The sequence below is a fragment of the Alternaria metachromatica genome (genome assembly GCF_023757995.1).
Source record: "Alternaria metachromatica strain BMP 0045 chromosome Unknown scaffold_35, whole genome shotgun sequence".
Lineage (NCBI taxonomy): Eukaryota > Fungi > Ascomycota > Dothideomycetes > Pleosporales > Pleosporaceae > Alternaria > Alternaria metachromatica.
In genome coordinates, this window is record NW_026055526.1 from 286,174 (window position 1) to 310,040 (window position 23,867).

Below are 23,867 nucleotides of genomic sequence, written 5' to 3' on the forward strand. Positions count from 1 at the left end.
ATCAAAGCATTGAGGATGTTGTAGAGACTCTATCTGTTACCAGTTCTACTTCTGTACACACGATCAATTCGTCTCTACTGGTACCTAGGTAACTTGAGCTACCTGGGTATCCTCCTCGGGCCACGTCCATCTGCAGCTAGTCATCCCTTGCTCCTCCCAGGTCATGCAAAAAGAACGCAGGATCTAACCCCGCCATTTCTCTAACCAACCATCAAACATGCAATTATCAACACCACCAAGCGTGCGTCGGGGGTAGGTCCGTGCCATCCGGAGACTACTCCCGCCGTTGACGCTTAGTCTCCATCCTCCGTCCAGCTTCAAACCCAAAGTCTAGATGCTCATCTTTATCCAGCTGAATCTGCAGCTGCTTCTTCTCCGCTCGCACGCGATATTTCTCTTCTTTTAAATCGCCCTGTCGGTTGCTGATCGTGTTGATGTCCGCTTGCAGCCCCGCTACTTGGTCCGCGATACGTACACGCTCCGTCTCCATATCGCTGATCCTACTATCAAGATCCTCTTCCCGGGCTTTGAGCGCAATGTATTGATCCATCATCGTCTCGCGATCGAAGTCGTCCGGGCGCGCGCCGTCGGCTGGTTGTACTCGATCTGCTTCGTTGTTGTTACTAACGGAAAGGTCTCGCATCTCTCCATCTTCAGGGCGCTCGTGAAGGGAAGGTTGAACCGACGCGAGGAACGGAGACGGTGGTCGGGAATAGGATGAGAAGTTGCTAGATCCCTCGCGAGGAGCGCTGCGCTTTTCTGTCTCAGGCTGAGGGTCGAGATTTGAGCCCGAACTGTGTCGGCGCTTGCGAGTGTCCATACTGCGCATGCTCTTGGGACGGGATGGCGCGCGCGACACCGGTCTTGATGGCGCTAACGAAGCCGCGTACGAAGGTTCTCGTGTGTCTTGGAACTGCGAAACAACACTCTGATCACGACCTCCACTAGGCATGACTGACGAACGCCGGCTTGCTGCCTTGTTGGCTTGCGTCTCGTTGTATATGGCTTTGTAATGCTGACACACGCGCATAAGGGCCTCTTTGAACGGGCCAGACGACACCGGATACTGCAGTTGCATATCGATACCTCTACGGATAAAGAAGTACTTCGCGATAGCTGCGACCGCATCCTGGTCTTTCGCATGCTTGAAAGGCGCTGAAGCTAATGCGACGTTCTGGACTGAGCCCGGACGCACTCCCGCCTCATGGCCTTTTGCGCCTTCGATAGTCTGGAAGGTTATCATCCGGTAGTCGTGGTGGCTCTTCTTCTTGTTGTGGTAGTTGAGGGTCCAGTAGATCCAGAGCGAGCCTTTGCTCTCCATCATATCGCCATAGAGGAGTCGCTCAGGCGCTGCTTCGGCGATCTCGTTCTGCGGCTCGAAAGTGGCGCGCTTGTAGGGGAGGAAGTTGAGGAGAGGCGCGTCGTCGCCAAGGTCGCGCTTGAGTTTGGCGTAGGAAGGGCTGTCGTCGGGTTGGGGGGATGGGGCGGACATGGTGGTGAGAGTCGCAATATTGCGTCTTTGACAGGCTTGGACGCTTGGGAGAGGTAGAGCTGAGAGTGCAGATACGAAAGCGGTACCTACTGCAGTGATCAAACGAGGTGGTCATATATTCAGCGGAATGCGCTAATTACGAGAGTGTATTAGTTACTTCTGGATCATTCACTGACTGATGATTATCCCTTGCTATCAGATAATGGGAAGGCAGTTCAACATCATAACGATGAGTTTCTTTTCTGTCTAATCTCTGCCTATGGCTGAAATCGGTACCTCAGGAGTATACGATGCATCAAGATTTACAAGTTATACAAGTAATATACGGTGTAGCCTCCAGGGTAGGCTTTGCTGCCCAAGTGTTCAAGTGTATGACTGACGATATAGGACATCGTGACCCTCATCAAGCGACTCTAAGCGAGCTTTCGGCGCTTCTCCTCCCGCTCCATCTGCCCGCCTAACTTGAATGCATCCATCAAGCTCATGCCCTTGAGTACCAGTTCACGGCGAGCGTTTAACTCGGCCTGCTTCTCTTTGTTCACGCGGCACCGCTGTTCCAACGCCTTCTTCTCTGTATCTAGAGCACTGTTGGAAGCCTGGAGCTCGCGCTCGTCGTCGCAGACCGCAAGGAGTGTTTCGAGTCGCTGAATGTTGACATCGGGAGTCTGTTAAAGTTAGTATCGGAGCAAGAATGTGTCGTTTTGTTCTTTTGGGTACTTACGAGATTGGAGGATACCTCGGCAGTGACCATTGAGCTTGCCTTGACTGGCTGAGTAGGCTCAAGAAGGTCCTCTGGAGGATCACTGAGGACGCTGTCATGGTCGTCAACCAACGTCACTGACGGTGAGCGCGACGATCTCTCCTTCGCTTCCTCAAACTCCCGACAAACGACTCTCAAGCTGTCGACGAAGGTACGAGTAATCGGTATAGGTATCTCGAGTTCACTAGCGCCTCCCGCCTCCCTTGATACGAGAGCCTTTAGGTAGTAATACTTGGCTAGCGCCACGTGCTTGCCCTTCGCTGCTTTCTTCGGGTTGTTGAACGCGCTAGCGAGTGCAGAGACAGTGGTGCTGATGTTGCTGTCATCGTGCTTGGTGAAAGCATTCGTATCAGGGTCGAATGAGTGGAATTGCATCTCGGGGTGTCGGCCTTCCTTAGTGGGTGGGTAGAAGAGGACCCAGATTTCTTGCGGTCTCTTGCTGTACTTGTCGACTATGTAGCCGAATCTGATCTTGAAGGATATAGCGCGAGGATCATAATATTGCGAGGCGGTGACTATCTGGTCGTACGGCGCGTGATCGAGTAGGCTAACGTCGCCGATTTCCGTGTAGAGTTGGGCCAGGTTGGTTTTAGCGACAGGCATCTTGGGCGTGGTTACCGAATATGCGGTGTCGTCTTTGATGAATCGGGTTGGGTCTGTAGGGCCAGGGACTACAACCGGTGTGGCGATGGTGTGGGTTGTAGGCAAGGATACATGTATATTGCAACAAGAATTAGTCACGGTCGTTGTTTTGATCGACGCGTTCTGTTTACGTGACGTGGACTGCCTGCCTAGGTAGCAAACGCTCGACTCAGACGCGCTAAGGTGCAAAGACGGGGTGAAGACGAGATGATAACTACGGAAATTTGTGCGAAACACGCGTTACACTGGTAGTCTCTTGTTACACATATCATTTCAAAGCAAAAACAGCGTGATGACTGAGAAACCAAAGGGCATGCCCACAGCACCCGCATTCTCGTCATCTTGAAAAGTAACGTCTTGTGCAAACCCAGTCATCCTCCTTCAAATCGACTCAAAGGCTCCTCTTCCTATACGAATACAGTTGTCACTACAACAATCTCAAAAACCTCGACTTGTTGCTATCGTTACCACCATCCTCCTCGTCCTTCCAGCGCATCATCTCATCGTCTTCAAACCGGTTCTCCTTCTCTTCACGGCGCTTCGCTTCTACCATCTCCGCCTTGATACTGATTTGATGCTTTCGGAGTTTCTTCAGTCGAATATAGTGATCCTCGATGTCATGAAGTGTCTTTTCGACGCGACTATCAATGACCTTCTTTTGACGCTGAAGCAAAGAGGTTGAAACAACCGAGCCACAAGTGGAGCTGGGATGGCGGTTGGCGATTGGGTTGCGAGACCGCTCTGCTTTCCTCGATGTGCGGCGCTCACGACGATCTTTATCTACGCCCGGAAGAGAAGCAGTCGCAGTACGGAACGCTCTCCACTCGACATCGTGCCGATATTTATCGGGGAGTGGCTCTGTCATCGCGATGCGCGTCAAGCTCGCGCACTCGTCATCGGGCTTCCAGGCGTGTTGATCCGGGAACGAGTAGATGGAGTTGTCTGTACCACTCAACATGCTGCTCTGGTCGCGGTTTGAGAAATGGTCCAGGTCTTTGTAACCGGAGGACACCGAGCTTTGTGACGACAATCCTCGCAGCGGCCAGTCGATTTCATCCGACATGGATTCGTTGGTCTTCAGCTCCCGCCTTTTTCCTGGTCGTGCCTTGGTAGGTAGAGCATCTGGATGCAGGTTTAGCTCTTCAGCCACTGTTTTCAACCACGAAGAGATGGCATTGCGCGGAGAAGTCGAGCCGCGAACTAAAGTTTCTTCGCCCCGATTGAGGGGACGTGGTAGGGCTGATCGATAATTGCTCAAGAAGGCAGTGATAGGTTTGCGCCGTTGTTGAGTTGAGATATGCAAAGATGGCTCGGCTGCGAAGCCTGGCATTCGAGAAGCTTGCTTCCCATATCTTGACCGTTGCAGACTGGCAAACTCGCCGTCTGCATTGCTATTGTCGCTCTTGCCTGGGTCAACTCCGGATGCGTCAATGCTGACTTGCGGAAACTGATGAACCTTTGCTACACCCAGCTCTTTCTCATAACCTGGGGGACGCCGTCGATCAAACTTCGTGGGATATCGTGGAGGTGGCTCCTCATCGTATGTATATCCCTCGGTGGAATGCGTCGGTGTCCGAAGATCTGGTACATAATGTAGGCATAAGCTGGTCAGGTGCTGGACGAAGGACCTGTTCAATGGGATGAAGTCATGGTGAAAGTTGTCCACTCCCGCCTCCACCGCCAACAGGAAGTAGTACTTCACCACGGCATACAGTTCGTCTTTTGTTGCAGCTTGTTTGAAGGGAAGTTTGGTTGCGACCCTCTGCTCAAATATGGCCTCATACCATGTCACTTCCACAACGTCATGTCCTCCATATCCGTGTCTTTCATCGACTTCCATAACGAACTTGGGGCCGATTGAGGAATTCGCATTCGGACTGAGGTACGCATACACAGTGTTGCCCCACTTCTTTATGGATCTGTCAGTGTAGGTTCCAAGTACCAAGCGCAGATTCGCTATCGACGATGGCTTGCTATGTCTTGAGAACTCCATGTCGCTCAGATCGGGAAGCCTCGCAAGGAGAGCAGCCGAAATATGCTTTCTGAGTGCAGCGAGTGCATCAGGACCTGCGGAGATAGTCTCGAAGTGATCGACGGGATCCATGTCAAGTAGAGATGAATCCTTAGACAAAGGTGTGAATTCCTCATCCGATTGCGAGTCTCGGTCCTTTGGTATGAAACAAGTGTCTTTTCGAGCTTGGTGAGCAGTGCGATGCGAACGAAGAACTGGCCTATAGCCCACGTCCTCGTCGGGATATATGAGGTGATCGAGAGACACATCGCCGGCGCCCGGCTGGCAATCAGAGTGGCGATCGTGGAAATTTCCGTTCTGACGTTTGTTGTAGTTGGAGCTGGTTACGTGTAGGGGCCTCCGACGTAGTGGTCTGACTGGCTCGGAGCCAGAACTGCTGGCTATCTCTGGGAGTCGTCCTGGTGTGTTGGAAGGAGACATCGATGGCGGAATGCGTATGCGCAGTGATACGGACGAATTTGATTTGCTGTAGTCTGCAGAAATTTGGTGGAGGCGCGTCTGATTTGGGGTTCGAGATAAGATATCGCCAGTAGCAATAACGTTGTGATTTCGCCGTCAAGGATGGGCCGGAGGGTATGAGCGGAGAAAGAGTCTTCTGGGCCTAATGACCTTTGGAGAAATTTCCTTACGGTTTCCGGGAAGAGGTGTAAGGGTAACAACGAACAGTGAGGCTTAGTATCGGGATGTGCGACAGGTTTCTGGTGAGTCGGAAACGCTTTTGACTGTACGTTACCAGCTGGACTTACAACACGAGAGAAAAAGAGTGTTTATATAAGGAGCGAAGAGTCTAAGCCAAGTGCGCAAGACGCCTTCATTGAGCTGGAAACGGCGAGAGTCGCCACACGAAATCTCTTTCTTTCCACTTTCGGGTCGCACCTCAGATCTCGAGTGCAGGGGAGAAGCCCTACAAGGTCCGTGTTACTCATTCTAGACTGGACCCCGCGGGTGCCTAGAGTTCGCGCTGTTTCCAAAGCCTCACGCGAACTTGCGATGCAATGCTAGCAGGCGTCTCGAGGAGTGTTCTCGTCACTGCTGCCAGGAGTGATGAGTTAATCAGGGCCTCTGATGACGTGGTTAATCCGGAGGTGTCGAAGACAATAAGATGAAAGAAGATCCGCACTTTGAACTGGGAACGCGAGGAACCATACCACGAAGAGCGCAAGTTCCCGAAAGCTCGCCATTCTATGCAGCGCAGTACACGCGCAGGATACCTGGACTGAACAGAGCTTCTATCGTATACCGTTATGGTCGGGTTGAAAGGGTCGATGTGAGAGCTGTCGAAATTGAAAAGGGCCTATTGTGAACAAGTGACAACGCTCTTAAAGGGTAGTAGAGACTACCGATCATGTTCCTAGGCGGTTGGCTCGCCGTCTCAAGGTCGCCTCTGGATTGTCGAACCCAAGGGCAAAAAAAGTGCAAAAACATACAACAGCGCGTATTCCCCGGTGGTCACCCACCCGAGTACTAATGCGCCGGTATCATGCTTGTATATGGCTGAGCGGACGGGAAGCCTAATTTTCATGATCCTATGGTCGTATGTGGAAGAATGGGTGGTTGGTAGAGGATATATACCCAGCGGACAGTCTACCACCCAACGACCAAATGGAAACACCAGAAGACGCTGCTATCAGCGTGGTATCGTGTTCCAAGCCGGGGCTGTGGGTCGTGGGGCCTTGGTGTTTAGTGGGTGCTGATTTTGACATGCCGCATGCATGCGTTGGAGCTAAGTGGGCCTTTATCGGCGGGACCAAGGAACCGATCTCGACATGTCAGCGCTGGTATTTACAAGCGTCTTCATTCGTTGCTGCTACTAGCTGCTAGATTGTATGATCGCGGTATGTTATAAACGACTGTTGGCGTTGAGACTTTGAGATGGTCGTACTTAGTAATTACGCTTAGGTGTAATGAGCGTGGCGCGTGGAGAGTCTAATTCGTACGTTGGCGGAAGCCCTATTCGCTGAACATAGCTCTTAAAGATTCTCCATCTCTTGAATGCAAGGCTCGCTTGAGTTGTTGGTGATGAAGTGGTTGCGAAGCTGAGGCCGTTGGGTACCTAGGTATGTAGGTAGGCAGCACGCGTCCCGCCACCTTTCTTTTTCCCACCTTACACCGCCAGTACTACAACTGTTGTCTTTGACCGGCAATGAACATCAAAGATCGATGCGATGATGGATTGATGTTGCGCGCAATTCGAAATAGTGGCGCACGTGATCTGGTGTCCTGATCTTGGGAGGCAGCTGCGAACCTGTTCGCCGGGATGGTGATCGGACAAAGACCGGCCCATCGGTTCGCGACGTTTTCGGCAGTGTCGCATGCGCCCATGGTCCACGAGGCAGCCACACAGCCTTCATGTTGTGCTCTGGTGTAGGCTCAACCATGCTGCGCTCAATCGGATCATCAGTATCGTGGCATAGTCTATTACCACATACTGGAGGTTAGTCGGTTGGGTAGCTCGCGGCGTTATCGGGAGTAGGGCTAGTAAGCAGCAATGATTATATCATACCGACGGCCCGAGCTCTCATGTCAAAAGTGCCCTCGCGTCGCAACCGCCTAGACACCTTCTCGCCGCCTTCGACGTCCTGATCTGCCCAGACTCTGCGATAACCAGAGCCCCGGCAATCACAAGCACCATCCGATCGATGCAGGGCCAACAACAGACGCCCTTTCTCCCCAGCATCCCGCTCGCGCACGGCTATCTGACGGCCTCGAAGCACCACCGCCAGCCATTATGCGGTAATAGCGAGGGCTGGGGCCCAATCAGCCCCATACGATACGACTTCACTCCGTGCTTCTTGGATGTATGGATCGCGGTCGTCGCGGCGTTTGGAATCGTGGGAGGAGTCGGCGCGTTGTGGTATCTCTACAGGAAATGCCCGCCGCAGCCTGTAAAGCGCAACTGGCACTTTTACGCGAAGCTGGTATGTTCGAGACTCTGAGTTGATCTGTTCATAAGATTGAACAGTCGCTAACAATTTGCGCCACCAGACGTCACTCGGCGCCCTCATCGCCACCACAGCAGTCCAGGCAGCCCTCCAGATCGAATACTACAAAGACGTATGGGCCGGCGACTTCCGTTTCTGGACATCCATAATCACCGTCGTTTCTCTCGGCTTCATATTCCACATCCAATATATCGAACACTGGCGGTCACGAAACGCCAACGGCGTGGTCCTCTTCTACTGGCTCTTCCTGCTCATCGCATACGCCGTCAAGCTCCGCTCCCTCGTCTCCCAGCAGGTACATCGCGAACATGTGGCATACTTTGCAGTCTTCTGCGCTAGTGTTGGATTGGCTGGGCTCTCATTCGTCCTGGAATGGCTGGTCCCGAAGCGTATGAGCGACTACGACATGCTTGGAGACGACGATGAGTGTCCATACGAATACGCAGACGTCTTCTCTGTCTTGACCTTTGGCTGGATGACACCGATGATGAAGCAAGGGTACAAGACTTTCCTCACTCAGGACAGCCTGTGGAACCTGCGAAAGCGCGACACGACCCGAAATACCTCGCAGACGTTTGAGGATGCGTGGAAATACGAGATGGAGAAGAAGCGCCCTTCGTTGTGGCTGGCCATGTTCCGCTCATTCGGCGGTCCCTACTTCCGCGGCGCTGCTATCAAGACCATAAGCGACGTTCTGAACTTCGCCCAGCCCCAGTTGCTGAGGCTTCTGATCACTTTCGTCGATTCGTACCGCGCCAACTACCCCGGAGAGCCCCAGCCTCTCATTCGCGGCGCGGCCATCGCGCTTGCCATGTTCGCCGTATCCGTTTCCCAGACCGCCTGCCTCCACCAATACTTCCAGCGGTCTTTCGAAACCGGCATGCGCATCAAGTCTTCGCTCACGGCTGCCATCTACTCCAAGTCCACCCGTCTTTCCAACGAGGGTCGCGCGTCCAAGTCAACCGGTGATATCGTCAATTACATGGCCGTGGATACACAGCGTCTTCAGGATCTTGCGCAGTACGGGCAACAACTGTGGTCTGCTCCCTTCCAAATCATCCTGTGCATGCTGTCGTTGTATCAATTGCTTGGTGTCAGTTGTTTCGCAGGTGTTGCCGCCATGTTCGTCATGATTCCTATCAACGGTGTGATTGCACGGTGGATGAAGACTCTGCAGAAGGAGCAGATGAAGAACAAAGATTCGCGTACCAAACTGATTTCTGAGATTCTCAACAACATGAAGTCGATCAAGCTCTACGCTTGGACGACTGCCTTTGCCAACCGCCTGAACACCATCCGAAACGACCAGGAACTCAAGACCTTGCGCAAGATTGGTGCTACCCAGGCGTTCTCCACATTCACTTGGTCTACAACTCCGTTCTTGGTGTCGTGCTCAACCTTTGGTGTCTTCGTCTGGACGCAGAACCGTGCTCTGACAACTGACATTGTCTTCCCTGCTCTTACGCTCTTTAACCTCCTCACTTTCCCACTTGCCATCCTCCCTATGGTTATCACCGCCATTGTTGAGGCTAGTGTAGCTGTCGGCCGTATTACTGGCTACCTGACTGCCGATGAGTTGCAGGATGATGCGGTTATTCGCGAAGACGCTGTGACTGAGAATGGCGACGAGTCGGTGCGCATCCGCGATGCTAGCTTCACTTGGGACAAGAACGCTGAGCGCCGTGCTCTCCATGACATCAACTTCACCGCACACAAGGGAGACCTCGCGTGTATTGTCGGTCGCGTCGGTGCAGGCAAATCATCGCTTCTCCAAGCAGTTCTTGGTGATCTGTGGAAGATACACGGAGAGGTCGTTCTCCGCGGAAAGACTGCGTATGTTCCACAGTCAGCTTGGGTCATGAACGCTTCCGTTCGCGAGAACATCGTATTTGGTCATCGCTGGGATCCTCAGTTCTACGAGAAGACCGTCAATGCCTGTGCACTACGAGACGACTTTGGCTCCCTTCCCGATGGCGACCAGACCGAGGTCGGTGAACGAGGTATCTCACTTTCAGGTGGTCAAAAGGCCCGACTAACGCTTGCTCGTGCTGTGTATGCTCGTGCGGACATCTATCTTCTCGACGACTGCCTGTCCGCTGTTGACCAGCACGTTGGACGTCATCTCATCGACAACGTACTCGGGCCCAAGGGTTTACTTGCGGGCAAGACCAGGATTCTAGCAACCAACTCCATCCCCGTTCTGATGGAAGCCGACATGATCCTGCTACTGCGCGAAGGAAAGATTCTAGAGAGAGGCAGCTACGGACAACTAATGGCCATGAAGGGTGAAATCGCCCAGCTTATCAAGACATCTCAGAACGAAGATCAAGGAGAAGACGACAGCACTCGCACATCCGACAGCATCATGAGCGATGAAGATTCTACCGTCTACGGTGGTAGTCCCACTGGCGAAGACGACGAGGAAGATCAAGCCGAAGCTGAGGCCGCCCAGGAGGGTGGCGCAACTCTCGCTCCTTTGAGGGTCGGAGGCGGTACGGGCCGCAAGTCGAGCTTCCAGACCCTTCGTCGAGCCAGCACTGCCAGTTTCAAGGGACCTCGCGGCAAGATGAACGATGAAGAGGGCGGTGGGCTCAAGAGCAAGCAGACCAAGGAGTTCTCTGAGCAAGGCAAGGTCAAGTGGTCCGTTTACGGCGAATATGCAAAGACAAGCAATCTTGCAGCTGTCGCCATCTATCTGATGCTCCTTTTGGGTGCTCAAACATCATCAATCGGTAAGTCGCACAGCCTTGGGTGCTTCTACATGGTCCTTGGCCTCGAGTAGCACGCTATTGGCTCGTCACTTTTTCGTCTTTTCAGGTTGACGCTAACACCATGCAGGCGCAAGCGTGTGGCTCAAGCATTGGTCAGAGATCAACCAGCATTACGGCGGGAACCCTCATGTGGGGAAATACATCGGCATCTACTTTGCGTTTGGCGTGGGATCTGCTGCCCTGGTCGTGGTGCAGACGTTGATCCTCTGGATTTTCTGCTCCATCGAAGCTAGCAGGAAGCTACACGAGCGGATGGCGTTTGCCATCTTCCGCTCGCCAATGAGCTTCTTTGAGACTACACCTGCAGGACGCATACTCAATCGATTTTCGAGGTAAGTCATTGCCGCGGTCCGGTCCACGTCTGCCGATACCTTGTTCATGCACTCTCCTCGCCGAGCAGGTCTGACCTGTTCGCCCACTTCCTCGCCGAACATGGGTGGGTGGGGGAGGCGGAGGGGCGGTGGTGGAGGTTATCTTAATCAGTCTAACCGTCATCCACTGCCTCGCCGAGCATGATCCTGGACCCATATGTTTACTTCACCGACACTGGCTAACTTATTTGACAGTGACATCTACCGAGTCGACGAAGTTCTAGCGTGAGTTCATCTCTCTGAATCGTCTGCCGGTGGCTTTCTAACATGTGCCTCTAGCCGAACGTTCAACATGCTCTTCGTCAATTCCGCCCGAGGTATGCAGCCACCCCACACTCAACCCGTTTTGTGTAACACTTGACTGACTGACCGATGCAGCCGGCTTCACCCTTGTCGTCATTTCGTGGTCAACCCCGGCCTTCGTTGCGCTTATCCTCCCGCTCGGCGCACTCTACCTTTACATCCAGCGATATTACCTGCGCACATCACGGGAGCTCAAGCGCCTCGACAGCGTTAGCCGCAGCCCAATCTATGCCCACTTCCAGGAGAGTCTCAGCGGCATGAGCACAATCCGCGCGTACAACCAGCAGAAGCGTTTCGAGATGGAGAATGAGTGGCGTGTCGATGCCAATCTGCGTGCATACTACCCTTCCATTAGCGCCAACCGATGGCTGGCTGTTCGCCTAGAATTCCTTGGCTCAGTCATCATCTTGGCTGCTGCGGGTCTCGCCATCGTGTCCGTCGCTAGCCACAGCGGCTTATCGGCTGGTACAGTGGGTCTGGCCATGTCGTATGCGCTTCAGATCACTCAAAGTCTCAACTGGATCGTTCGCCAAACTGTTGAAGTGGAGACCAACATCGTTTCCGTGGAACGTGTGCTTGAGTATGCCGCGCTACCCAGCGAGGCGCCTGAGATCATCTCTAAGAACAGGCCGCCAATCAGCTGGCCGTCCCAGGGCGCTGTCACTTTCGACAACTACAGCACCCGATATCGGCCTGGTCTTGACTTGGTGCTGAAGAACGTCAACCTCTCCATCAAGCCAAAGGAGAAGATTGGTGTCGTTGGGCGAACAGGCGCTGGCAAGAGTTCACTTACCCTTGCACTTTTCCGCATCATCGAGCCTGCGGAGGGTAATGTTAGCATCGACAACCTCAACACCAGCACTATCGGACTACTCGATCTCCGCAGACGTCTGGCTATCATCCCACAAGATGCAGCGCTCTTCGAAGGTACCGTGCGCGACAACCTCGATCCAGGCCATGTTCACGACGATACCGAGCTCTGGAGTGTACTAGGTAAGTCCGCTCCAAACCATCCCACTCAACATGCAACTAACCATTTCCATAGACCACGCCCGCCTCAAAGACCACATCTCCTCCATGCCGGGCAAGCTCGACGCGACCATCAACGAAGGCGGCTCCAACCTCTCCTCCGGTCAACGCCAGCTCGTCTCGCTCGCTCGCGCCCTCCTCACTCCCTCCAACATCCTCGTCCTGGACGAAGCCACAGCCGCCGTCGACGTCGAAACAGACGCCATGCTGCAAACTACGCTCCGCACCAGCATGTTCAACAACCGCACTATCATCACTATCGCGCATCGCATCAACACCATTTTGGACTCGGATAGGATCATCGTGCTGGACAAGGGCGAGGTGAAGGAGTTTGATAGCCCGGCGGAGTTGGTCAGACGGAAGGGACTGTTTTATGAGTTGGTTAAGGAGGCGGGGTTGTTGAATGCGTTGGTTATGAGTCAGTCGTAAGGGAGAAGTGACTGATGAAGGTAGAAGAGGTGTGTGGAGGATGTTGACACATTAGTCTCTTTGGAGACGTTCGCAGAATAGACACGTTGGAGTTGTACCGTTTTCATAGCATGGCGAGGCGTTGTGGTGAGCGGAAAACTTTCAGCGACAGTGGAGAGGAGAAAAGTAGGCTTGTGACATTCAAGCATGTGGCGATGATGTTTGTGTGGAATGTGTATAAGATTTTAATACTGGGTCTAACGTGCATCTGTTTCTGACTTTCTTACATCCATGCGAAGATGATGGGTTGGCATGGTTATCCAGATGCTGATTTTACAGTGGCTATGAATTCTCGATAGACATCATCAGACACATACGGCGATGCGTTACTACAGCCAAGAATAGCGAAGTGAACATGTGACGTGATAAGTCAAGAATATATCGCGATCTCTATACCGCAGCGCTATCCCACCAAGTCTAGTCTCTAGGAGTAGGTGGAAGCAAAAGCCGCTGGACGCGGCTACAGTAACCGCACTCTGACCTCGGCGATCAGAACCATGTGATCATCACTTGCTGAACCCATACACCCGGTTTTCACCTTGCATGATATCCACGTCTCTGTATCAATCATCATCCAGTGTCAACAGTCTGGCATTGACCTTCGGAAGCAAACGTTTCACCACTCAGCCCCAACCTTACACCCTCATCATCGCTGTGTACCTTGACCTAGCGGTGAACTCGCTACAGCACCAGCACTCCACGTTCCAGAAGCCCACCCGTCATCCAACCAGTCCCCACTCCATGCCTCTAACACCCGGCTCCAGTCCCGCTACCCCTGCGCCTTCGATACGAAACCACATTCCGGCGTTGCGTCACGCATTGACAGCCTCTGCACGGCCATCCATCTAACGTCGTAACTCGACGCGAAGAACGGGCTCGAAGCGATGTCCACCCGCCGCCTACGCCCCTGCTTACACGAGGTCCCCGTCGCGAGATCCAACTCACAAGGTAAGCATACGTGACACAACAGCCGTGGCCGACTAAACGCGGTTCACCACCTTCCGCTTCTTGCGGGTGGCGCATATATGCCGGAGCCTAACATCACTAAGGCGAAGGGGGATTGGTTCGTATGAATGGCTGAGCGGTGCGGAAACGGAAGCTGGACGTGGGTGGTGCATGCATCTGGTGTGCGTTTAGTTTAGCCCAGCGGGCCGTTACCGTATTAGAAGCGTTGTGCAACGGGGTGACACGTTATCTCCGCTTTGCTAGTGCGAGGGCGGTGTGGCGCTCGGGAGAGAGAGGGAAGCCTGGGTCTGGGTCTGGTGTCTGGGGCTGGTTTGGGGACGTCGATACGATTTGATCTGCTAGAGGTTGACTTGTTTAGATCTGGCAGGCTGTGTTGGCGGTGAGTTAGGTCAGTGGTGGAAAATTGAGGGTAGAACAGCAGGAGGGGAGTTGCATGTCGCGGCGATGTGCAGGAATTTTGTTTAGAATTGTTCCAGTGCGCACGCGGTAGCGAGATATGGACGTTTTGTCTAACTTGTTCTGGGTGTTCTTACAGCCAGATCGATCAGATACTGAGTCAGACTGAACTCAATCTCACGCCAACAGCCTGGTAAGCGGATGAGCGGTGCGGGCCTGAGCGACATCGTAATGGGATCTGTGAAGGATTTCTTTGTACATCGTCTAGAACAGTCTGGCCATGGCGCTGAAGTGGATGTAGATTTTTGGGGTCGAAGACCCTTTGGCTGCTTGAGCGGCTATGTATCTTTGGTTCGGGGATGCGGGAAGGTTGTCTCTGGCTTCCACTGCCTCTCCGCCCCATGCGATGGCTGGCGGAAATGCGGTAAGCGAGGTTGGCGAGCGAGGACGATCCCGAGGATCAACGAAACCCACAGAACGGCGAGGTCTAGCCATCCTTGGTGTTCCGAAAAGCGCCATCGTCGAAGTGTGTGCTAGCGTACTTCCTCACGTGGGATGTGTAAAGGTGGAAGGTGGGGTCAAGTCCTGACACGTCCACATCCAATATATAATCGGATGTTGATTTCGGTATCTGATACAGTGACGATGGCAGTGTGCAGGTGTTCGATGCCCAACAGATCTCCCATGGAACCACTCATCGGAGATTCGAGGCCTCCAGATACGATTTGCTGATTTGCATGATGGAATCCCACGGCACGACCCCGTGTCCGTTATGCAGCATGCTTTAGCGCTAGTGTGTATACATCCTTGTGGAGACATTGACCCCTGTTCGCGCCTAACACTCGTCATCTTTTCGGCATCGTGTCGACTGAGAGTGAAGGCAGGTGCGGACGGGGAAGCGGGAGTCATGCACAAGACGTCTCCGCAAGCCCAATTCAGATGCGCAGGCCTGATGAGGCCTCAATCCCTTAACACCTGCGGTAGCCCTCGAGTCGACATCCGCGGGGTGGCCAGATCATGCGATGTCTTCTCTCGTTTGCTGAAATGCCGGGGTGTTGTCGTCGCCAAGTGGATTCTGTGAGGTTACGTGCAGTAGATAGGAGTCGAAAAGTGCAGGGCTCAGTTGTCATAGCAGAATAAGGCCTGCTTTATAACCTGAGAGCCCGGTCAATACATTCGGTCCTATTGTTGCTGTCAGTATCACGTTCTTGTATTTGCATTTTATCCTTGGAACCGTGGCTCTTTTTGGGTTTGCATCATTGGCACACAATCTTCGGAAGACCGGTCAGGCTTGTGTGCCACCCTCCTCCGATTCCGCACCCAGCCTTTTTCGGCTAGCCACCTTATCCAAGTCTCGTTGCTGTGGGTTAAGGCTCGTGACGAGTCGTACCTCCCATTGCTGTTGGATATAGCAGAGGCTTTCCGTTGCCATCGAGCTCTGGCTTATCTCGGATCTGCAGCGGAAGAGGGGCATCTTGCGTTCATCCAAAGACTGGGGTTCCTCTAGAACTTGCTCTTTCAGGTAAGCACTGCCAGCGCAATAGGTTAAGCGAAGTGTGCGCACTCCAAAACTGTACTCGACTAGTCATGTGTAGATGATCTTGATCATTTCGTCAAGCAATACTGCCTTATTCGGTCGCTCCAGGGTCATGGCTCCTGTAGAGTATAAGATGCTAACTGACCGATGTGTAGCCTGTTCGTACTTTCGAGCTTTCCTCGGGCGCCATAAGACGGAAAAATACGCCTATACGACACAAAGGCGATCCATCGATCAGTTCGCGGGATTCGCTAGCTGCAGCTCCATAGCTACCGATGGCGATGTTCCGGGCCGTGGACCCATTGGCCCCTCACGCGAAGGACCGGCGACCAATACGGAAGGACGATGGCGGCGCCATGGCGGTAGACCGATTTGGGGAAAACGCGTGGGCGATGGTTCACGCTGGTGATGTGAAGGAGCAGTCGTCGGTGAGTACGGTTTCTTTTTGCGTTCGGGGGCACTGTAGATAAGGTTTCGGGTCCTCCCTCCACATGAGCCGCTGGCGCGACGATTAGCGGCCGCCTTGGCCCAAATAACCGGACCCGGCAGGCGCGTGGCATCATAGACGGCAATAGCGACGAGCACATATGCTGACTTCTTCAGGCAACATCCTCGCACGCTGTCGAAGCCACCATCAAGAAGGACGAACCAGAGGAGCCTGTTGCCGTCCCTACACCTATCGGCTGCTGGAAGGTCATCTCGCCTGAGGGCCGAGAGGAACACGTCTTTAGGCCCATACCCGGTTTCGAACACCTGTGCAACGGCCCAGCAAAGTCGCAGGGAGCATCCCGTCTGGCAGATCCGCCTAAAGCCATCCCCACGCCAGTCTACCAGTCTGCCGTGGTTCAGGTACCGGGTAAGATCAAATGCCTGCTCTGTATGCGCCCCCGCTAACAGGCCCAGCTACGTCGGGAGATGTTCAACCCAAGAGCCGGAAGAGAGCTCGGTCGCGCCCAGGGGAACCGCGTCAAGGCGCAGCTCAGAACTTCAGCGAGGATGGAGACGACGAGCAGTACGACGACAGAGATGTCCCTGTGGCAACACAGAAGTCTTACACCTTCTACATTGGCGATGTCAAACCGTTGATGGGCTTCTTCCACCGAAGACTGGATGAGCTCACTATGAAGCCAGTGCGGCCCATCGTCACGGCTTGGGTCAAGCAACTGGAGCCTAAGCGCCTCAGCCTGTACGGGCCCTACCACAAGAAGCTGCCTAAGGAGCAGCCCTCTGAATGCACCCCACCTTGGTGGCCCCACGACGTACCCTACGAAGAGCCTTCGCATTTGGATAAGGCGGGTAAGCTATCACATCTGCCTGTGAAAGTGAGCGACAGCTAATTCACCCCAGGCCTTTTGAAACTTGCAGTCGACCTCATGCTTCAGCACCGCAGAATCGACGAGGCCAAGCGTAGAAGTCCATGGGTCGCCAAGCTCAAACACGCCGCGCAGTATGCCGTTGAGACCACGCCGCCAGACCAGTTCTCCTCGTCGAAAGGATCCAGATTCAGTGAGCGGATGCAAGGCCGAGCCCTATCCGAGATTCTACCGAACCTCTTCGACATTGCGCAATTATACGAAGACCACATCTTCAACTACAACCTCTTCGAAGGCACACACAACCAGGACCCCCGTAGAGGGACGCATGTGACTTGGCAGCCATTGACGAGACCGCCACGCCAGCAACCCGTACCTAGGAAGCGCTTCCGACGGGCCAGGGCTACTCCACCTCCGAGGATAGAGCCTGACGCCGATGTATCTGGCAACGAGACCGAGGTTGACAACACCGCGACTGAGTCGCACCTGCCACGAGAGGAGAAGGCTCGGCGATCTCAAACATCCCAACAGCAAGCGCAAGCCCCCATTCGAGGACCGGCAATATCGCAACCACAACACATGCATCCATGCAGCTCTACTACGACGCCCAACACCTCTTTTGGTCAGTCGATGCACTCTCTTCATCTAGATGAGGACATGGACCTAGACGTCAAGGTGGCCAACCACCCCCCGTTTCATAACCAGACCCGCGGTCAGAGCGACATGCAATGCAGCCAGCCTATGCAGTATTGTACTAATCATTCGGGCTACCACCATGTACCGCAGTCACGACAGGCTCCTGGCTCAAACAACGTAGTGCCAGTGTCTGCATCAGCATACCACCAGCCATTCACCATGTTCGACACGCCGTACCATCACCAAGACGAGAGTACCGCCTTCAGTAGCAATACCGGATATCCTTACGAGTATGACATGTTTGTCCCGTCGTTCTTCGACGGCCTACCGCACTTGTCCAGCATCAGCTGTGAGTCGGAAGGCTCTCATCATTAATCGCCTGCGACTTAGCGTGCATTATTTCGTCTTGCTTACATGCTCGAATCCGTTTCGGTTCATCTTTATGTTTCTCTTTCCTCGGAACGACTCACGATTGCGACGATCTCCTTACTCATCTTCTATCATACCGCATTTGTCAAGCTCCGTTCCAGCACAGCGACTGGGCACCTCCCATGCTGGATGCCTCGGCACACTCGCTGGAATATGCTTTGGTGCACTTTCTTGATTTTGCATTCTACATGGTCCATGTCTTGCAATATACCCCATACGACGTCACGCCGCCCACGACTGCATTGCAACGACGCTGGTACAAAAGTTCATGGCTGTTTAGTGGAGGACGTAATTGGATAGGGAACGGATTGCCTATGTTTGGGATTGTTCTTGCTGAACGGCGTTGTATAAAATCTGGGGGGTAGCTGGTCTTTAGAAGAAGTGGATGAAGGTGGGTGACCGTCAGTATTGTGGAGGCGAGGCGGTCAAACCCACGTAGAGGTAAATACGGGGAGAAAAGACATGTAAGTATCGCACGTCGATAGTTACGCATTTCGGATATGTTAGATATCAATCAAGATATCGAATCTACTAGCTTCTGAACGCTAAGCATGAGGTTGTGAGTAAATTGAGCTGTTGATGTTGCAAGGAAGCGTGAAAGTGGAAGCGGCGATTCGGGCACCAGCCACACGTCGTGTGCCAAGGCGCTAGGACCGCGTCACAGGCCCGGGCTCTGAGCTCATCCGTGGCTCTCTTGTTCGCGACACGGATGGGCCTTTGATGCTTTCTCGCAGCGCCCGCCAGTCGCACTCAACCCGACTCGGCCACCAGCGCGACCGAACCGACTACCGACATCTCGCCGCACCCGGAACCTCACTGTCGCATTCGCCATTGACCCTGGCTGATCGCGCACTAACACGCTCGTGATAGAGTCGCGACTATGGCGACACCGCGAGGTGGGAGAGGCGCCAGCGGAGGCGATCGAGGACGCGGTCCCAAGGGCGGCAACAACTCGAATGCGAATCGCGCACGCGGCAGGAACAATGCGCAGAACGAAGAGCGACCGGCGCAAGGTCTATACAAAGGCGGGCAGGGACGCCAGAAGAACGACTCCAGCAATTCGTAAGTCGACACACTCCCTCTGACGCTGGCACAGGGCGCGGGCGGACCGAGGGCGCCATCACCAGGATGCATACTACACCACCGCCGTCGTTGCGATCTATACTAGACGAGGGCCTCCATGGCCGCTCGCGGCCTATTCTAACTCGATAACTATAGGAACGCCTCCACTTCGAACCCGTTCGGCGGGAACTCTGCGCCTTCCTTTGCGCCCCACGAATACCAGAAGCGACTGCAACACGTAAGGACCACATACATCTTGTCTTTTAGTCAATACTGACAGGCACAGATCAAAGCGGAGCGCCCCAAGATCCGCGAGAAGTTCGTCCGCGATGGTCTCATGAACCCCGAAGGCCAGATGCGCCTGATCGACTCCGTCAAGCTGTACGGTCTTTGCCAGGAAATGTGCCCGGAATACGAGCGCGTGCGTCGCATAGTCGAACTCGACGTCAAGGCCCCCGAATGCACACCCGAGACCCAACACCTACCCTCCCGTAGCCAGCGCATCGCAGACGAGTCGCGCATGGTCAAGGCATACGCGCGGTCAGCGGCAGGCATGGACGTGGAGCTGGTCTCTGAGATTCGGTCGCCAGCCACGTGTCTGGTAAGTTAAGCAGACCTCTCTACATGATCGTGATTTAATATCCACAGAAAACCCTAAAGTACCTGTACGGCCGCCTAGACGAAGACGATTTCCAGTTCCTCCACTCATGGCTTTGGGACCGCACACGAGCCGTTCGAAAGGACCTCCGCACACAACGTATCGAGAACAGGGCTGACATCGCGGTACTACTCACTTCGCTCGAGTATAGCGCCCGCTTCTACATGCTGTCGGCTCACCATATGGCGCGGAGTACCAAGGACGATTACTCGCATCAACAAGACGTCGAGCAGCTGAATCAGACCCTCATTTCACTCAAGGAGCGATACGCCGACAACCGACGCGCCAACATCATATCAGAATGCGAGGCCGAGTTCTGGGCATACCGACTGATTCTCGCACCCATCTACGCCAACACCCAGCTAGAGAACGAACTCCACCGTCTTCCTAGCGACCTGCGAAACAACCCGCGCGTTCAGACCGCTCTCGAGATCTTCCGCCTCCTCAAGTCCATCCTCATTCACAGGAATTACGACAACTGGGTACAATGCCAGTCGAATTGGAAGCGCTTTTGGGAGTTGATCAAGTCGCCACGGGTATCATATCTTATGGCGTGTGCGGCCGCTATTTCCTTCAACAGGGTCCGTCACGTTGCACTGGATGTAGTCTGGCGTTGCTACCGAGTCGGTCTCTACAGGCATCAGGTTTCCGTCGAATTCTGGACAACCGACAGGCTGAGAGAAGTACTCGGCATGGACACTGAAGACGAGGCCGTTGAGTTTTGCGAGGCGCATGGTTTTGTATTCGAATTCAACGAGGCAGGACAGCGCTTCATGGATATCAAACAGAAGCACTACGACAGGAAAGCAAATGTTCTCGCCAAGGCCGACATCAAGCCTCAGTTCTTCTCCGCAACTATCGTCGAGGCCAAGCGATGCGGTCGTCCCTTGTCGACTGTTATCGCAGGTATGACTGTGCAAGAAGCCAAGAAGGGCCGGCTGTCTTCCACGCAAGCTCAACAGATGGAAGACCAGACGTCGTTGTTCATTCCAGAGACCACCAGTGTCTTCAAACAGCAACCTTCCGACCCAACACCATCTGCTGGTGGCTTTGGCTTCAACGCGACCGCATCTCCCTTCCAGCCGAATGGCAATTCTACGACAACTCCAAATCCATTCGCGAAAGCCGTCCAGCCTGGCCTTTTCGATCCCTCCAAGAACAGCATTCAGTTTGGACAGCCGGCGGACGCGACTGCCAATCCATTTTTGCGCAAGGACACCAACTCATTCCAATCGACACCGACTGCACCATCATCAAACCCTTTCCTGAAGAACAACACTGCGCAACCGGAATCTACGACGCCACAGACTGCCGCAAATCCTTTCTTGAAGTTCAACAATGCTACGAAGTCCGAGACAAGCACCACACCGACTCCTGCGAATCCTTTCCTGAAGAACAACACCGCGCAGCCTCAGTCTTCAACATCTCAAGCTCCAGCGAACCTCTTTAACCCAATAGTATCGAAATCAGATGCTCAGGTGCAACGTGAAGCTGAATTCCAGAAAGGATTCCATTGGGGCGAAGAGCTTCCGGCTACGACTACACCGACTACCGTGAGTCCTTTCTTGAAGAACAACACCGCGGCTACGACTACACCCAAGGCAGCTCCTGCTTTCAACTTTACTGGGTCTTCGTTCAATGCTACACCCTCGCAGGGAACCCCACAACAGTCCTTCACCCCATCAGGAACACCGCCTCCGACGGAGACTTCTCCACAAGAAGATGAAGCACAGAAGGCAGAGAAGGAGGCAGCTGAGAAGCAACGGAAACTGGACGAAGCACGCCAACGTGTACAGGAAGCCCAACGAGCCAAGCAAGCGAAGGAAGCAGAGCAGAAGCGTGAGGCTGAGGCTGCGGAAGCTGCGGCTGCGCGACAGCGGCAAGAACAGGCTGATCGAGAGCGCAAGGCACGCGAGCAGCAAGAAGAGTTGGCTCGACAGGCGAGATTCCGTCAAGCACAAGAGGAGGAAGCACGGCAAACACGGATACGAGAGAAGGACTCGGCATTGCATGCGCTCACTGTGGATGTTATGTTCCACCCCCAGGAGGGATTGCTGATGCAGTTCGTCGAAAACGCTGCTATGAATTTAGCGAAGGAAGCTGCAATCACTGTGGAGATGGAGAGGAGAGTGGCGATGGTAGATCAGAAGTATAAGAGATATCTAGATGAGTTGAAGCGGGCAGGCTTGGCCAAGATGATGTTGGCGGTGCAAAAGAAGAAGAAATTACAAAAGGCACGAGATAGGAGGAAGCGACTGAAAGAGCAGCGAGCAAAGGCGGAGGCCGGACCAGAGAAAGAACCGGCAGACGCGCCTGCGCCGGTACAGCCGGCAACATCGAACGGTAAGACGACAGTAGTACCACCAGAGCGGCGATCGGTGTCTCAGCAATCTTCGAATTCTCGGCGCGCCAAGCGAACACAACAGCGACTCCAGGCTCAGAGCTCGGAGACGAATGGTGTGAAAGCTGCCAAATCGGTGCCGGTCAACAACCCATCTCCTGAGTCTACCTTCGACAAGAGCACAAGCAACGCCAGCACGTCAATCACCGCATACTCCCAGGCATATCAGCAAGCCGTTGCGAATGCACCAGTAGACCGGACCGAAACGGATTGGTTCAGGTTGCGCGCTATGGGCATCGATCCGAGCAAGCACCGGAAGCGCAGCTTTGACTTTGGTTCATCAGACGAAGAGAAGCCCAAGCTCATCGAGCCCAAGCGACCCAAGTTGTCACCAGCGTCGCCTGCACCGGAGCAACATGAGCAGTCAACTCCGAGAACTATGCTCGAAGAACAGCGCGCTCGTGCTGATGCCATCAAGGAGTCTTTTAGGCAATCAACATCCACGACATCACCGTCTCACTCCTTTAACGGCGCGATGTCGTTTAGCGGACGGTCTTCATTCAACGATTCAACGAACGATCTCATCGCAAGGGCCCGACGGACGCTGGCAGATTCAAGAGCTGAGATGCCACCTCCTTCTTTCCCCCCAGGCAAGTCGTATCGATCAGGATCATTTGATGCAAATGCCAGCCAGCTCATCGCACGGGCTAGGGGTCTTGCATCTCCCGCGGCCACTTCATCAAATGTCCAACACGACTGGAGTCGCAGCGTGCCCAATCTTGGACTCTCGGCATCTCAGAGCCGACAGTCCACATACGGCACATCGGCGTACGGCAGCACCTTCCGCACTAGCACGTCCATCAAGAACCGTCCAGCATACTGGGAACGCACAAGCCGCTTCGTACCACGTCATCTCTACGGGCAAGGCGCAGAGGCTGTTCGCGCCTACAGAATCGAAAATGGTCTCAGCAAATCACCTGCTAGCACCCGACCCGCCAGCACAGAGCCACTGGATATCTCTTCACCGATACCCACGCAGCTTTCCTTCGTCCAACAGACTTCATCCCAGCCGATGAGCTACAAGCAAGACCAGTTCAGTAGTGATTTTGCATCAATCAACGGCGCACACGTCATCGATGTCGATGCTCAAGATGAGCACGCCATTATGACCGACAACGAAGAGGACATCCAGTCTTACAACCACTTCGGCACTACATCATCTTATCCCGAAGCTCAGTTTACTCCTGCCCAGGCTGTACCCTACCAGCAACATCAGGAGCAGGAGCAACAGGAAGAGTACTACGACCGAGACGCAGAAGACCAAGACGCAGACTCTGAGATGCACGACGGCGACGACGAGGAGTTGCTCGATTACGACCAGGACTCTGATCTCGATGAGGAAGACGAGATTGAAGAAGATGAGGATGCAGAGTCTTTTGATGAGGAAGACGAGGACGAAGACGAAGATGAAGAAGACGGTAGTGAGAATGGAAGTGATGAAGGCGGTGGTGGCGCAGCTGATCCCGGTGCGAACGGCAAACCAGGCGCGACGGAAGACGATGCAATTGAATTGTCGGATTAGTCGTCTGATTCTTCCGTACCCGCGTCTTGGCCCTCCCTGCACTATTGAACCGACACATCACACGAGTACTGCGATCACGGAGGTCGCAGTTGGGGATTGAGTTTGGAGGAGGAGGAAGAAGGTGTATCATAAAGATT

The 23,867-nt window shown here is 53.9% G+C and overlaps 6 protein-coding genes across 6 annotated transcripts; 3 read left to right on the forward strand and 3 right to left on the reverse strand.

The window, feature by feature from the left end:
* Positions 1 to 274: 274 nt before the first annotated feature.
* On the reverse strand, positions 275 to 1,492 carry J4E83_009716 (uncharacterized protein; the record flags this gene model as incomplete). The annotated part of the gene is made up of 1 exon (XM_049336601.1): positions 275 to 1,492. One exon carries the CDS (start codon positions 1,490 to 1,492, stop codon positions 275 to 277), a length of 1,218 nt encoding a protein of 405 aa, XP_049184382.1.
* A 413-nt stretch (positions 1,493 to 1,905) lies between these two features.
* On the reverse strand, positions 1,906 to 2,855 carry J4E83_009717 (uncharacterized protein; the record flags this gene model as incomplete). Its single annotated transcript, XM_049336602.1, has 2 exons — positions 1,906 to 2,157; positions 2,214 to 2,855. 2 exons carry the CDS (start codon positions 2,853 to 2,855, stop codon positions 1,906 to 1,908), a joined length of 894 nt encoding a protein of 297 aa, XP_049184383.1.
* Positions 2,856 to 3,321: 466 nt separating this feature from the next.
* J4E83_009718 (uncharacterized protein) lies at positions 3,322 to 5,346 on the reverse strand (the record flags this gene model as incomplete). Its single annotated transcript, XM_049336603.1, has 1 exon — positions 3,322 to 5,346. One exon carries the CDS (start codon positions 5,344 to 5,346, stop codon positions 3,322 to 3,324), a length of 2,025 nt encoding a protein of 674 aa, XP_049184384.1.
* Positions 5,347 to 7,565: 2,219 nt separating this feature from the next.
* On the forward strand, positions 7,566 to 12,771 carry J4E83_009719 (uncharacterized protein; the record flags this gene model as incomplete). The annotated part of the gene is made up of 7 exons (XM_049336604.1): positions 7,566 to 7,844; positions 7,912 to 10,600; positions 10,707 to 10,971; positions 11,206 to 11,235; positions 11,290 to 11,327; positions 11,389 to 12,306; positions 12,359 to 12,771. 7 exons carry the CDS (start codon positions 7,566 to 7,568, stop codon positions 12,769 to 12,771), a joined length of 4,632 nt encoding a protein of 1,543 aa, XP_049184385.1.
* Positions 12,772 to 16,065: 3,294 nt separating this feature from the next.
* Positions 16,066 to 18,033, forward strand: J4E83_009720 (uncharacterized protein; the record flags this gene model as incomplete). Its single annotated transcript, XM_049336605.1, has 4 exons — positions 16,066 to 16,137; positions 16,313 to 16,565; positions 16,613 to 17,005; positions 17,057 to 18,033. 4 exons carry the CDS (start codon positions 16,066 to 16,068, stop codon positions 18,031 to 18,033), a joined length of 1,695 nt encoding a protein of 564 aa, XP_049184386.1.
* A 934-nt stretch (positions 18,034 to 18,967) lies between these two features.
* J4E83_009721 (uncharacterized protein) lies at positions 18,968 to 23,730 on the forward strand (the record flags this gene model as incomplete). The annotated part of the gene is made up of 4 exons (XM_049336606.1): positions 18,968 to 19,149; positions 19,306 to 19,387; positions 19,436 to 19,750; positions 19,798 to 23,730. The coding sequence occupies 4 exons, from the start codon at positions 18,968 to 18,970 to the stop codon at positions 23,728 to 23,730; spliced, it is 4,512 nt and encodes a 1,503-aa protein (XP_049184387.1).
* Positions 23,731 to 23,867: the final 137 nt, after the last annotated feature.